Source organism: Peromyscus eremicus, chromosome 7 (assembly GCF_949786415.1).
Source record: "Peromyscus eremicus chromosome 7, PerEre_H2_v1, whole genome shotgun sequence".
NCBI classification, from domain to species: domain Eukaryota; kingdom Metazoa; phylum Chordata; class Mammalia; order Rodentia; family Cricetidae; genus Peromyscus; species Peromyscus eremicus.
Window position 1 is genome coordinate 6104353 of NC_081422.1, and position 15164 is coordinate 6119516.

A 15164-nucleotide genomic window follows, 5' to 3' on the forward strand; every position below is an offset into this window, starting at 1 on the left:
ACTATTTCGTCCCAGGCTTTACAGACACACTTGGTAGATTTTTGCTCAGAACCCACAGAAGCCATCTAGCATTCTGGGTGGATTGCTTGTGGTGGAATCAGTGTTTGACTTAACTCAGCTTTCTTTATAGACTTCATATACATTATTGCTTTCAAATACTAACATCTTAGGAAACAAATAAAAATAAAGTTATGATAAAACAACAACTGATTTTCTTGAAATGTTTAGGACCAGCAAAACAACCACACATAAAAACAGTATATTTTTAAGAAACAAAAATAATAAGTGAACAATTTAAATTACACTTTTAAAGTAATGATTTCAAGGTTCTCCAGAAACTATCAGGCAATGCAGAACAACAGACATCAGCATGGGTACTGCAGGTTTCTGACTTCCAAACCTGCGGTGTGCAGAACTGAGCTCAGTATCTGGGATTCTGCAGCTCTACAGAACAGACTCTGTCAAAAATCACTTCTTACCAAAAAATAAAAAAGCAAGATTATTTTAAAAGTAAGAAAACAGCCAAAAGGAATGGCTGTGATGTAAATATTTGTGGTTCTCTTTCCATCAGTGAGAGCTACATAGTCTGCTGGTGAAGAACTTGAGACAAACAGATGGTTTTCATTTAGTGGCTGGTCCCCATATCTGTGTCAGATAAAATCATAGCACTTATTATGTGTTACCATGGATACCATGAAGATACTGCCATCCACTAATTCTATTAGAGGAAGACAACATAGTTTTCAGGGACTAGTCCTGTTCTGCCTTCATAAGTCGCCTTCAGCCACCCTGGCTCCACTGATGGGTGTACTGGTCAAGGGAAGAAACAAATAAATGTTACTCAGGTGACACTATCTTCAAATAATTCCTGTAAACTAATGATCACCTAAGAATCTATTCACTTGGGTTATTGAGATACAGCCCCTCTAAAGTTGGAAGTTCTTTGTACTCACACAATCAATTAGATAAACTATATTTGTCTAAAACGCCACCCCTTCCTCTATTATTTTTGTAAACAAGGTGTACTTGCCAGACTAGCCTTGTAAGACTCATTATGTAGCTCTGGCTGTACTCTAGCTAGCAATCCCCCTGCCCCAACATCAGGAGTGCACTACCATGTCTGCCTTGTTTCTTTCTCTTTGGATACAAGTGAGTAAAGGCTCCCACAAGGAAGGCTGAGATCTAGAAAGGTGTGTTGTGTTCATTCAGGAAGACCTAAGAATCAGGGTTTGGAATCTGATGCTGTCCTAACTCAGTGCTCCCAAGTCACTTCAGTAAACGACAGGTGTACTCACCATTGGAAAAGATCGCCCCCTGGGGGAAGGACAGTTCATGGCTGTGCTCTGCTTTGCAGGAGTACATGGCTTTGGCTTGGCTGAAAGATCAAGATAGTTTATAAAAACAACGTTCAATTGAAATACAGTTAAAACTGCTCTTAGTTAATGTTAATTAGAACGTAATATAAAGATGTACGCAAACAGGTCTACATGAGTGCGTTCTTCACAAACTGTGTGTGGTCCTGTTGTAACCAGACCAGACCCTGTGCTTCACTGACCCATTAGAAACCCTTCTTGTGTTTCTAACACACCTCAAAGAGACAATACAACTCCTAATGAATAGCACAGACTCACTTTAAATATGCTGCAATTTGTTAGAAAGCTGCTGAACAGGCTGCTTTTGTCCCACCCCCACCCCACCCCCACACTTTAATTTTCAGGTTAACTCAGGCCCAAAAGACATGGTAAATACATTGAGTAGGTGTGATGTTGGAATAGCAGCAGAGGTTACCCATGAACAGCCATCAAGTGTCACCTCATTGCCTGCATGGTAAAGGACACAGATGGAGGCTTTGCAACCCAGAAAGGTATTTATGTCACCCCTTAAAACCAACAACAGCAAACCTACACCCAGCACCACATGCTCCATGCAGCTGGAGGCTCTGGTGTCCTAAGAGCAGCCAGAATAGGGGGCTTTTTGTGAGGTCTGACCTAGAAACAGTGCAGTCGACACCAAAGCTCCATCATCCAATGACCAGGAAGGAAGCCACCAGGCAAGTGCCCTCTCATGTTCTAAAGACTTGCAACTTTCTGACTCCATCTACCATCTCTTCTAGGAGAAGAGTCCAAGACAATGTCATTTCCATTTTTATTGATTTGATGGCTTCCCTGGCACCCTACAACCTCCAGCTTCCTGTTCCTATTATTTACAGAGCAAGCAGAGGGCAATTCCACCCCCATCAGAAACCTCATGGTGTCCTAGCCACCTTGCCATTCCTCACAGCTTCAACGACTGCAGGCCAGGCTTTCTCCTGACCATTCTTCAATGTCCTTTGCCTGGTTCATAAGTGAAAGCATTTCCTCAAGGCCACTGTTGCTTTCTTTTCCTCACTCTGTAAGTTCTGCTGCTAGGCATCTTCCCCTTCACCTATGGCAGAGCCACTGATGTCTGTAAGTTTCTCTACTACAGAGAATTCTATGCTCTCTTCTCCCAGCATCCATTTCCAATAGTCTCACCTGTCCCCCAGGCTCCTTGAACTCTAAGTCTACAACTTTCCTGTCTCCTTTTATAAATACAAGCAGAATTGAGAAACTAAACTACCATTTCCCGATGCTTATCCTCAGACACTTGGCATCCTTCTCTGCCCACCTCTTTCTTGCCCTCTCCAAGCATGCATCCATCCTGACCACAGCCCTGAAAAGTCCTGCTGGCAAGTTTCTGCCTTGCTGAGTCTTGCACTCAGAATGGCCGATTATCCTGTCCCTTCTTCAGTCTCTGAAAAGCCACTTGAATGATCTGTGTGCATACTTTACTGATTACCACCATCTGCTCAGTGGCAGCCAGAGCCCATGTGGTTCTTTGAGGTGAGGCTTTTGTTTGGCTTAAGGCTATCCACTAAAATGATGGTTAGACATCGCCTGCCTCTACTTATTCTATCATCCTTCAATGTCTATAACAGGGGTCTCTGTGAATTCCTTAGAAGGAACACCAAACAGGTATGTGGGAGGCCAGGAAAAGGCCCTCATGTGTAATTGAGTTCCATCCAACAGTACAAAAAGGCATCAGAGGAGCTTGATGTGTTTCACATCTAAAAACATATTCATTAGAAGCTTGAATATCTCATAAGATTATAATTTATAATTTCAATTATAATCACAACAATAGTTATTATTGAGGTAGAAAGCACCTGCCAGATATTTCAAAAATATTATTGTTTATATTCACAACCAGTGTGGTAAGTGCAGAATTATGACCTTCATTTTAGATAGGGAACATGGACTTCTGAAATGCATAACTATGGGGCATTACAAATGGTGGCCCAAAAGTTTGAATGAGGGCCCATCTGACCCTGAGGGTGATGTACAGTCCACAGTATATAGCATTCAGTGAAAATTAAGGATGCTATCTATCCATGGGTGCTTGAACTGGTTGACAAAGGGAACCTGGAAGTCTCTGTTGAAGCCTATGAGAAGTTGATTTCAGCTTTAAAATGTACAAAGTTATTAAAATGGATAGGCTGCTTGTTAAACATCTAAGTGTGTCTTTACCATAGGATAGCCCTCTCACTTCACTAACAGTTTGTGTTGCTAACTCTCCTAGGGTTATCTTGGTAATTATAGTTCTATAGTTCTAGCCAGCTTCCATATCTATAGGCTCCTCATCAAACACATATTCAACAATCACACTGAAGTGTTCAGGGAAAAAATGCATCTGTCCTGAACACATACAGATCTTTTTTTTCAGCACTCCCAAAGCAACATGGACATAATATCTGTTTACATAGCATTATATACTAAGTATTTTAAATGTTCTAGTGATGACTACTTCAAGGCAGATATCAGTAGCTACTATGTAAATGCTGTGCATGGCATATGAGAGGGTGAACAGCTATGAATTTGTACAGTGGAAAGAAGGTCTTAGAACCAATCTTTTATGGACAGAGAGGGAGGCTTGTTGAGTTTTTACTTAACAGATGACTACTTAGCACTTCATAGTAGAAGGGCTCCATCTAGTGGAGCAATTTGACCATACAGTGGTTCTCAACCTTCCTAATGCTGCAACCCTTTAATACAATCCTCATGTTGTGGTGAACCCCAACCATAAAATTATTTCATTGCTACTTTAAAACTGTAATTTTGCTACTGTTATGAATCATAATGTAAATATCTAATATGCAGGATGGTCTTAGGTGATCATCTTTAGGTGAAAGAGTTATTTGAGCCTCCAAAGGGGTTATGACCCACAGGTTGAGAACCACTGCTGGAGAGACAGGTGGGCAAGGCTCTTACAGTAATGCCTGAAAGCAACAGCAATCTCAAAGAAATGAAGTTGGTTGTGGCACACCAGCTCAGAACCCCTGTGCCTTCTCGGGAAGAAAGCAGATGCAGAGATCTGGACTGGTGTGTACAAGTGCTCCAGGTGCAAGCAGTGCAGCAATTATCCTCCCGAGATAGCAGTGTGATTCCTCACCGGAAGTCAGAACAGACAAACAAAAAACAACCATGCAAACTATATTTGAGATTTTGAACAAAATTTAAGGGTTTGAAGGTCACTGTTACCCTAGTAACTAGTATGTGCCTACAATCATCTGGCAGAAGGGATTCTAAAAGGAACACTGTGTCCCTCCCTTTGGTTATCAGACTACTGAAACAATGGTCCCCAAGGAACTGGAATTCCTCCAGGAGTCTTGGGAGATGGAAAAGCAAAAGCCTGGTATTTCCAAAGGGGGACCTTCTCTTCCTGGAATGGATTCTACACAGTTATGATAACTTATCAGACCATGATGTAAGAAAGACAGTGAGGACAGACCAGAGCACTCTTTGGGACTGCTTCATTATACATATTTCTTTAAACAAAAACTTTTGTCAGGACCCCAAAGATGGACTTGTTGGGGGATGTCACCAGACCTCTTTATTTGTTCCTTTCCCCAAATGTGGCCACATTAAATAACTTGTCATGTAGCCAAGGATGATCCTCATCTTCTGATCCTCATGATGTCACTTCTTGCATGCTAGGATTATAGGTGTACACTACCACATCCAGCTTATGTGGGGCTGGGAATCAAACCAGGGTCTTGTGTATACCAGGCAAGCACTCCACCAACTGAATTACAGCTCCAACTACAATTCTTTCCCAAGCATTTTAGAAGAAAGGTATCATGGTAACAATCTGATATGATGCTATTTGCAGATGTGTTCTTCCTGGCTAAGGTCACTGGACACTGGCTTATTTCATTTTCTGAAAAGCTGAGGTAGAGGCTGCCACAAATTACATCAACACAGTGCAATGATATCCCTGCTATTCTGTTTATTCATTGTGTTAAATCTTTCGAGAACTTACCGTCCCGAAGAGGCTGGCTTGAGCGACCCGGCATTTTCAAATAGTTGGGCCTTTGCTGCCACTCTGAAAAACAGTTTTCAATGCACTGAGTAAATTTTAAAAACAGTATTTTAAGAATCAGAATTCCTTAATATTTTTAAATGAAGTCAATCAGAAAAGTCATTCTGTTCAATGGGATATCCAGGATTATCGTGCAAATAAGACAAAACAGTTAGAAACCACAGTGGAACTGCTTTTTGCTTTAATGTGAAGGAGGTTTAGCTGCAGCCTGCAGCTCACGGGCTATAATAAACCTATAGTTTGCTTCCTGGGGCTCTTACTGTCCTCTTCCTTTTTACCTCAGAAAACAGAGGTCACAGCAGGGAGGACATTCTCTCCCCACTGGGCTCCCAGCAGGAAGCATGTTATTGGCTCCTGTGGAGTACCAGGGGAGAATCAAAGAATCGGTCAACATGATGGAGGAGGAGCTGTTGTTTGTTCTAATAGCACAGGGAGCTAAGATTATTTCCTGTGTTGCCTAAGGTGGACGCCTTTGCTACTGAGCAAAAATGGAAAAAACTGTGAAAATACGTCTCCTAAATGAACTTCCTGGTTTGCATCTTGCTTCAGTCACAGAGTGTGTGTGTTGGATGCTGGAGAGAACGTGAAGCTACAGCTACAGAATGGGAGCAGCTGCCATTAAAGTGTCTTTGATAATCATATTATTTCTTAATTTAACCAAAAAATATTAAATTATATGAATGAGCCTCTAACTTGGTTTCAAAATGACATGTTTTTAAGTGTTTATAATTAATTAATTAAATTATTAATTATTTTTTTGTGTGCGTTGGGAAATCACAGGACAACTTTTGTGAGCTGGCTCTCTCCTCCTACCATGTGGGTCCTGGGATGGAACTCAGGTCCTCAGGCTTGGTGGCAATCACCTTTATCCACTAGTCCCAATCTCTAGTTAGAACTCTTCACAGAGTTCCAGCAGACAATCCTGAGGGCCTCCCCACCCCCCCCACAAAAAAAAAAAAAAACAAGCAGAAGACAGAAAATTTCTGTCTCCTAAAAGACATGAGGATAGCCTCTCATCTCCTCTGAGTGTCTATCTAAACTTTAATTTCTTGTAATGGCTTCAGCTGAACACGAAGCAGACAGACATGCAAAACAAGACACACTCTGCAACTAAAGATGTAGAGAGAGAGTAATGGGCGGAAGGATTTGTGATCCCTTTCCTGCGGAAGGTGGACTTAGTAAGTAAAATACTTTACTAAACTTTCAACAAATAAGGAAAATGGCAGAAACACCCTTATATGACAGATGGGTGTGGCACAGAGAATCTGGAGGTTAGGGAACGCTTACACTTTCCAGACATCTGTTCTGGTCTCTAAAGAGGGGTTTGCTCATACTGTCGAACTTGAAATGAGACTGCAGACCTTTAGAAGAGACCACACAGGGGAAGATGTCTAGTGAGAGCTCACAGACACTGGGAAATGCTAGCAACTGCCAGGACCGTGAAAGCCTAGGAGGAGGCACTTCCGGTCTGGATCTTCATCCCTTCTTTCTTCAGACTCGCCTTCACCCCTCTGCACCCTTTCCTGCTCCTATTTTTATAGCTATGTTCTACAAGCGTTTGGCTTCTGGTCATTGTTTTGATGAGAAGGACTCTCTTCCCGTTGCCTTTTGTGATCCTGTTTATCTCTAACTGTGTTGCCATCAGTGAGATCTCAGACAGAGAACCACAAGATGGAGGAGAGAAAACCCTCACATGCAGGGAGCAACCCTACTGGGGGAGCTCAAAGCTGGATGTGTAGCTTTAGTGGAAGGTTCCTAGCTCCAAAGGCCATAACCACTGTATTCTCTATTTCCACATGTTACGTTAAGCCACAGCTCTGATTGAGGGACAGCCTTTAAAGCAATAACCCACGAGAACTCATGAGGTTGATGACAGCTGGAGCCTACAGCAACTCTCACATTCTTTACTGAAGTGGACAGTCCTCCAAGCTAAAGGGACCAGCTCCACAGACGAACCATTTAACTACAGGACCCCCAAGTTCTTTTAGGACAGACTCGACCCCTCTGCACCATTAGGAGACACAGTGAATACGAACTGCTAACTCACACTGAGCCCGGTCGCTGGTAGCCATTGCTGGAAGCAGTGTCCAGCCTTAGCCTCCTGCACATTTTCGGAGGCAGCTCTGGGTTTGGTGTGGCTTTGGGTGACTCTTTGGAACCTACAGAAGTTAAGCTTTGAATGGATCCACTGTAGCTCTTGTTTCCTGAAAAGAAAGCCCAAGAAAATATGCAAGGTGCTATTAGTTAAAATAATAACAGAAACACAGTACAGTGCATAACAAAAGGCAGCATTTTCCTCCAAGAAATGGAAAGGTACAGGATGTTTTTTGGGTACAGTGGTCCATCACTTAGGGAGATCAAAGTCTACAGCAATTGCAAGGTATCACCCCACAAAGATGGAAAGATTCAGGGGAAAAATGTCACAGCACTCTGAAGTTCTTAAATGCAAGCTCAACTACAAAGTAGACAAGCTTCACTGTTCTCCTCCATTAACCTTGTCCCTGATCAGTCACCCTGAATTTCCAGCCAGGAACACTGGGGCAATGCTATCTCCAGGGCTCCAGGCCTGCTCACCTTCAGCTGCAGAGATGGATCTGAGAGAGGAGGCAGAGGCTCTCTTCAGTCCTGAGAGCCCATAGGGTCCTTTCTTGACGAGGTCTATGGGGGGAGAGACGTCCCCTGGGCTGGTGACCGAGGCCACACTCTGGCAATCTGACTCCACATCTGTCTTGGTTGCATCTTCTCGAGAACTTGACTCTGGACTAGTTGTCCAGAGACCCAGACTTTTCTGTCCATTGGAAGATGATGGGGACGCGATCCAGGGAATACCACCCGACTTCTCCCTGAGCTGGCAGGAAGTCGACTTTGTGGTGCTGTTTTGTTCAGAGGAATGGGAAGAGAGCGACTCTATGCTGCCCATAGGTGTGCTGTCTGGGCTGCTGCTGTAAGAATCACCTGAGAGGAAACAGACAAGAGCAACAGTGGCAGTGTGTCAGAAACACCAAACAGCATGACCAAAGCCCTCCTGCCCTCAGTCACCATGCCTTTCACAGCCACCGACCCCACCGACCCCACCGGCCCCACTGACACGGTGGGCCTTGACCTGGCAGGGTGGACTATCTTCAGTACTAGAGGAAGGCTTTAAAGTTCACCTTTGATGGTGGTAAGTGTGACTTTCCACATTCTCTAGGATGATTTTTACACAGCCCTGTGAACTAACCTCTATTGGTGTAAATATTAAGGCCACTCCACATAGTTAAAAGGAGATTTATTTAATGGCGTAACTTACAAATTAAGGGATAGGTAGGTCGCGGGGTCTGGGGAAGGTGTATCAACTACAAACCTCTCTTACGGAGCATTTGTGGACTGACTTGAAGTTGGACAAAAATTGTCTGTGACACAAGACTCAGAAGTAAGAGAAATAGGCTTCCTTCATGATTATATATATATATATATAAATATATATAATATTTAAATATATATATTTAAATCAGTGGAAGAGACATATTTCTATTAGAGATGTATTTTTGCCTTCTTTTATTTTTCTGATCACAGTTGGCTCTGAGTCACAGGCTCCAGGTCTGTTCAAAGGTACTTGAATTTCAGCAGCAAATTACAAGCTGCTGACAACTTCCGAAAGTTTTTTTTTCTTCATTTTTCCTACTATGAACATAGTAACACAGAAACTGGCTGTTGGACTAGGGTGTAACTCAAGGGGGAGTACGTGTCTAGCCTGCACAAGACCCTGGGTTTAAGCCCTAGCAGGGAAGAAAAAAAAATCAAACAACAAAAACATGGCTGCCTAACTGGGTTTAGTTTTTAATGTTTCTAAAAGCGAAAGCATCAAAAGTCAGAGAAATTGCATTAAATCTTGAAAACATATCTAAGTCAAAATTTACTAGGCCATTTTCTATTAAATATGGACCATGGGAAACCACTGGGGGCCTGGTGGAAAACACATAAGTAAGAATGACCACAGCTTCATGTTTGTCGTGGGCTCAAGCTGTGGTCAACCCTCGCTTGAGCTTGGCTCAGAATAAGAAGGTCATGATTTCATGTGTGCTGTTGGTTTTCTTTTTATTTCTTTCCTCTCTTTGGGGCACTCTGACATCCAAGAGCTGATTCTTTAAGAACATAATGTGAGAGAAAGCCAGAAAATGTCTTTTCAGTGTGGTGTCCTCCAGCTTCCTTATCTGCCACTCTAACAACAGAACAAAACCTGCCCCAAGTAGCACCTGGCATCCTTAATCACCACACCAGAAAAAGAGAAGAGCAAACCACTTCTTTTTCCCTTTGTGGCAATAATGAATTTGCTTGTCTAAGGAGCCATGCCATGAGGCTGTCAGGGACTGCATCAGCGCTAGAAGAGGCGTGTGGGGGAAAAGCACCCAAGAACATCTGCCTATTCCTAATCACCAAAGAAGTGAGGTCAGGATAAACTGAACAACTGGCTCTCCCCACAATGGGGCACACTTACTATCGGGCTCTGCCAGGCAAGGTGTGTACCTCCCTCTGGGCTTCCGAGAGCCTGTGGATAGACAGATGGCGCGAGTCCGTCGGGATCCAGACCGAGATTGAGGCTGAGGAAGAGGAATGTTTGGGTCTGGAGCGGTATGAAAAATCTACAGAGAATAAAAATCGATTGAGTCACTAAAGAGTGAAGCCATCCTGCGCGTCCACATGATACATGCTTCAACAGCTATGAAAAGAATCTTAGGAGTCCAGGAGATGCTTGATACAACAGCTACCCTGCGGTAATCACTACTTTCTTTTGCATCTACTGAATAAAACCGCTTCTCTGGGTTTTCATCTTTGCCGTTCCCCACAGCTTATGGTGAAGGTGAGGTCTGAGAACTTAAGAAACCTGTCAACCATGAGCAAGTGTCTACACCAAGAAACTCGGCTTCTTCTTAGTGCCGTGTTCCCTTTCTGCTTTCATTTCAGGAAATTGTAACCCAAGGTCAAGCTTGTGGCTTCTAGGAGAGTAGCTCTTTGCAATGCAGGGGAATATCCTGAGATGCTGAGGACTCTGGGCTGTGAGGAGGTGGGGTTAGCCGGAGGAAGTGGAATGAGTAGTCTTCAGATGTGGCTACATATTATGGGATTGTGAGCTTGCAACTTTATGTAGTGACTGAGGACATCATTGTGTGGTCACTAGAAAAGGACTTTGGGGAGAAATATGGGGTCATTCTCCCAGAAGAACCAGATCAGGCATCATGGGCTAACTCGACTTCCACAACTTCCCATTTCCATAGTTACTCCAAGAGCATAAGCTTTTAAGGAAAACCTCTTTTAGGAGAACCTCATGATTCAAGACTCTACTTTGTAACTATTCCCCGACGCTCATTTTGAGACACTTAAGGCCCAAGTGAGCTTCAAATTCAGTTTCATGATTCTGATTCTCAAGGGCTGAGATTATAGGTGTGTACTACCATATCTGACCTCATTTTTTTCTTTTATTTGGAAGATTGGAGTTACTATACAAATAAGAGTCTAATTGCACAGGGATAAAGAGAAAAGGCTAAGTCTCATTTAAACACAAATAATGTTGCAGTGTCTTCTGAATCCAAGCAGTAAGCTGAGCACAATCCACTAAAGAGGGAGACTTCAGAAAGTCACGGTTGGAGGAGAGGCAGGCTGCTCATCAGACTTGAAACACACAGTAAATAGGTGACAGTGAGACTCGAAGTCCCCATAGAGAAGTCATTTACGAAACTGACAAGATGGGCATTTTTCAGGAGTCTCAGATCACTAAGTAAAGCTCACAGACAGTACAAGTGTCCTTAAATTAAAGTTGGCAGTGTATGGAGATCTCAGCCACCTTTTCATAGTGTTCGATCAGGATTTCAACCACTATGTTCTGAAACTTGATGTTCATCATGGCGGCCACAGTTTCCTCCTGTGCTCTCATCAGGGTTGGGCCAAATATAACGCCGAGATTCGAGATGGTCATGAGATTTTGTTGGCTGTGTAATGATACTCTGAAAATAAAGAACATAAACTCTTAACATAAATTTTAAATAGCTAGGAAACATTTCTATCAAACTTGGTGTGTTAAAAAAAAACACAAAAAAAACAAAAAACAACTGTAAGCTATATATGCCACTAGAGGCCTGTTTCCCTGGTCAGCATTGCCTATTCCCAGTGGGTGTAAGTAGAAACTGTATCAAAAAGGAAGACAATTATTTATAAGATAAACAGTCAATTAATACCCAGTACTGGTCACATTGCTGTGTGGTAGAACTCGACTCCCCCCCCCCCCCCCACTGTACTTTGACATCTCGTGTTGAACCTCCCCCTTCTCTTCTCCCTGGGCTCCAAACAGGTCCTTACGGGGATGGAAATAATTACCTTCATGTAATCATTGTATATTACGTATAAATACACATTGAATCATCATGAGACATAATGTGCTGTGTCTATCACTGTCAATTAAAGATTTAATAGGGACCTGGAGAGATGGCTTAGAGGGCAAAAGTTTCTGCTCGGCAACCTTGACCTGAGTTTGATCCCTGGGCCCCAAGGTGGATGGAGGGAATGGATTCCTAAAAGTTGTCCTCTGACCCCACAGGTGTATTGTGGCATGCACACACCACCCCCCATAATGAAAATACATATTTTTAATATTTAAAGAAGGAACATAAGATGCTAACACTGGACAAATGAAGCTAATAATTATAAGCACTAAATTAGTGAGGGAAATAAATCTTGGTTTCTTGTTTGTTTATTTTTCCTGAATTAGATGCAATGTTCATAAAAACCATTCAACTGTTTGGTATTTCTGTATTATACTTCTTGTAGAACAGACAATTAAAGAGTAAGTGAGCTGACACTGTATTTGGAGCCAAAGAAATTACTCTGGGTCAGTTCTTAATCAGCTTCATACACAATTCCACTTTACTTGGAAATTCTAGGGGTTGAACTCAGAAGAATCCAGGCCTGGTGGTACAAACCCCATTATCCCAGGCACTCAGGAAGCTAAAACAAGCAAATGTGGGGTTCCTACTCTACCACTGAGTTAACCAGCTCTGTATACTAAACTGCATCTACAGTAAGTCAGTCATCCTACCACACAAATAAAAAGTTGTTTATCATCTATCTATCTATCTATCTATCTATCTATCTATCTATCTATCTATCTATTATCTACCTCCCTACCATCTATCTACCTACTTACCTACCATCTATCTGTCTATCTATCTATCTATCTATCTATCTATCTATCTATCTATCATCTATGTATGTATGAACTAACATCAAAGTCAGAAGAAAATCTTTGAGAAAATTGTGAAACTCAAGGAGTTATCTGCAGTGTCAGTGTGATCTGAGGAAACTTGTTGACCTTAGTAGCATCTAGTACTAGTCTTCAAACTCACCACTGTAACACACTTAAAAGACCTGGAAATGCTATAAAACACCATACACTCCTTCAGACATTTCCAAGTTTTTATCACTAGTTTAACAGTCATGGAGGGTACAATTATCTGCACATTGGAAACATACGACACATAGACAAACACATACATATCTTAAAATCAAACAGCATACCATTTTCTAATGCTCACTCAAGGATTACAAGAGCAAGCACATAATACCATCGCCTACTTTAAAAAGACATAAATGAGCTTATCTTAACAAGACTGGAAAGTCATTAAACGAACAAGGTAAAGTCACAGAATTACTTGAGCAAGTGTTTTATCAAGATGTCCAGCATCTCTCTGTTTTTCTCCGGCAATTTGTGCACCAGTGCATGGACGGCCTCCACCCTGTAGTTTTGGTCATCTGACTCTGTTATGTAAAAATGGTTAAAGATATAATTGTATTCAAACTTATAAAGTAAACATTAATCATGTGCACATCATATGCAATCCTACCATTCATACCTTAAGGTGCTGCTTCATAATAATAAAAACTTATTAACCACATCTTTTAGGCTAAGAAATGTTGATTAAGCTTGCCCATGGCTTTAAAGTTAGGAAGTAGAGAAACCAAACTGCATGGTTTTGCAACTTGTTCCTCATCATTGAAGTATATTGCTCGGGCCTAAGTCATTGCCTGCTTGAGTTTTGCAACCAGAGACAAGATAAGACCTTCAGAAATGTGGTGCACATGTGTACACATGTGTGTATATTCATACATGGAAAGTGTGAGTTGTAGATATTGGTGTAGACTGCCCAGTGTGTTAATCAGTATAATTCACATTGCTACAGAGAAACATGCTAGAGCCCTAACCCTGTGTGACCAGAGGGAGCCAGTATTCTTCTCCTCAGTTCACAGTCAAAGGAAAAATTCAGTGTGACCTTTCTGAGGCATTGGCATTATGCATACAGAAGACAGTGAACTCACAGTGACATTTAGAAATCTGAAATTGGAGATATCACCTCAGCAAGTCCAGACTAAGGCTTGGGTGCAACCCGCCTGTAACACTTCAGAAGGAGCTGATATCCCCCATTGTCAGTAACAAGTTTGGGCACAAAAGCCCAGCATTTCAAGGCCTTTTGTAACCTCTTTATGCTACATTGCCACGTCAACTAGACACACGTGTGTGGAGATGTAACCCAGCTCCGGGACAGTTCCGAGATGCCAAGACTCTGATCTACCTGCTACATATGTGAAGATAAGATTACTTAGGACAAGGGCCAGGGTGAGCAAAGATACTTAAGAAAGTTTGATTGGATAGGGAAAAAGAATGGGCTATAAATACAATAAACAGACGGAGACCCCTTATCAAGCGAGGCAGAGTGGCACCTGTAATCTTAGCCTTCAAGAGCTAGAAGCAGGAAAATGGCCACAAGTTCAAGGCCAGAATGGGCTACTAGATCAGGTTGCTAAAGTATTAGCCCTGTCTCAAAAACAACAAAACCCCATTTACCAACGCGACCATCCAACCCAATAACCAAATAAAAAAATATGAAGAGAAAAATATCATTGTGCAGCTTCTCGGTTCCTTGATGCAGCCTAATCCTCTCTTCCAGTAAATTCTCTACTGTCTCCTAGGGTTCCAGTAATGTTTCCCTTTTTACTGAAACTGGTTAAAAGAAACTTGACACTAATTAGTCTATATCCAGTCAACAACCCAACTTAACACTGAGTAAATCCTTGCCTGAGACCATACTCAATAATGATTTCCAAAGATGGAAGTAAAGAAAACCTCCTACCAAGAGCTTATATCATCACAGTTTTAGACAGTGGCTCAAATGCCACTTGATACAAAGCCAAATCTCTGGATTAAGAGTCCAGAATTAAGGTTTGTTGACTAGCAACAACAAACCACCTAGTTTACAGTCCTGGCTCTTACTGTACACTAGTGTCTTGGACAGGTCATTTACCTACTCTAGGTCCTGACTGGCTCATCAACAAAATGAGCCAATATTCCTTGCACCCTATTCACCTTGCAAAGATGGGCTCATATGAAGACCATGTTGAACAGAGAGATTTCCAGAGAAAACTTAGAAAGGTGTGATATTAGTCTGTGGTCAGCTATGATTGCTGAACTTAAAATCAGGTCACCCATGTTACCTGATACTTTCTTTGGCAGACAACACTTCTGGGGCATTTCAATGTCTGGAAATAAATGAAGGCAGCTGGTTTTGTTTGTTTGTTTGTTTCTTGGACTGTGAAGAATGACTAATACTCCAGTTATAGTCACACCTTACACACTTCCAACAATGAAATGCCGACTGGTTGTTACATGTATAGGTCACTATAACTCACATTATGTTGATGGATCAGACACCAAGCTGGCACTCTGGTTCCAAAGTTGTAAA

General features: G+C 42.1%; 1 protein-coding gene across 1 annotated transcript in view; it reads right to left on the reverse strand.

Moving 5' to 3' along the window:
• Positions 1–223: 223 nt before the first annotated feature.
• The window catches only part of Arhgap42 (Rho GTPase activating protein 42), a 233611-nt gene continuing 218670 nt past the window's right edge, over positions 224–15164 (reverse strand). The window contains exons 17-24 of the mRNA XM_059267304.1: positions 13080–13185; positions 11219–11378; positions 9875–10019; positions 7972–8352; positions 7445–7601; positions 5338–5400; positions 1296–1375; positions 224–810 (exon numbers count right to left, since the gene is read on the reverse strand). Coding sequence (XP_059123287.1) covers positions 722–810; positions 1296–1375; positions 5338–5400; positions 7445–7601; positions 7972–8352; positions 9875–10019; positions 11219–11378; positions 13080–13185 — 1181 coding nt within the window. The 3' untranslated portion in view covers positions 224–721. The remainder of the gene's footprint in view (positions 811–1295; positions 1376–5337; positions 5401–7444; positions 7602–7971; positions 8353–9874; positions 10020–11218; positions 11379–13079; positions 13186–15164) is intronic.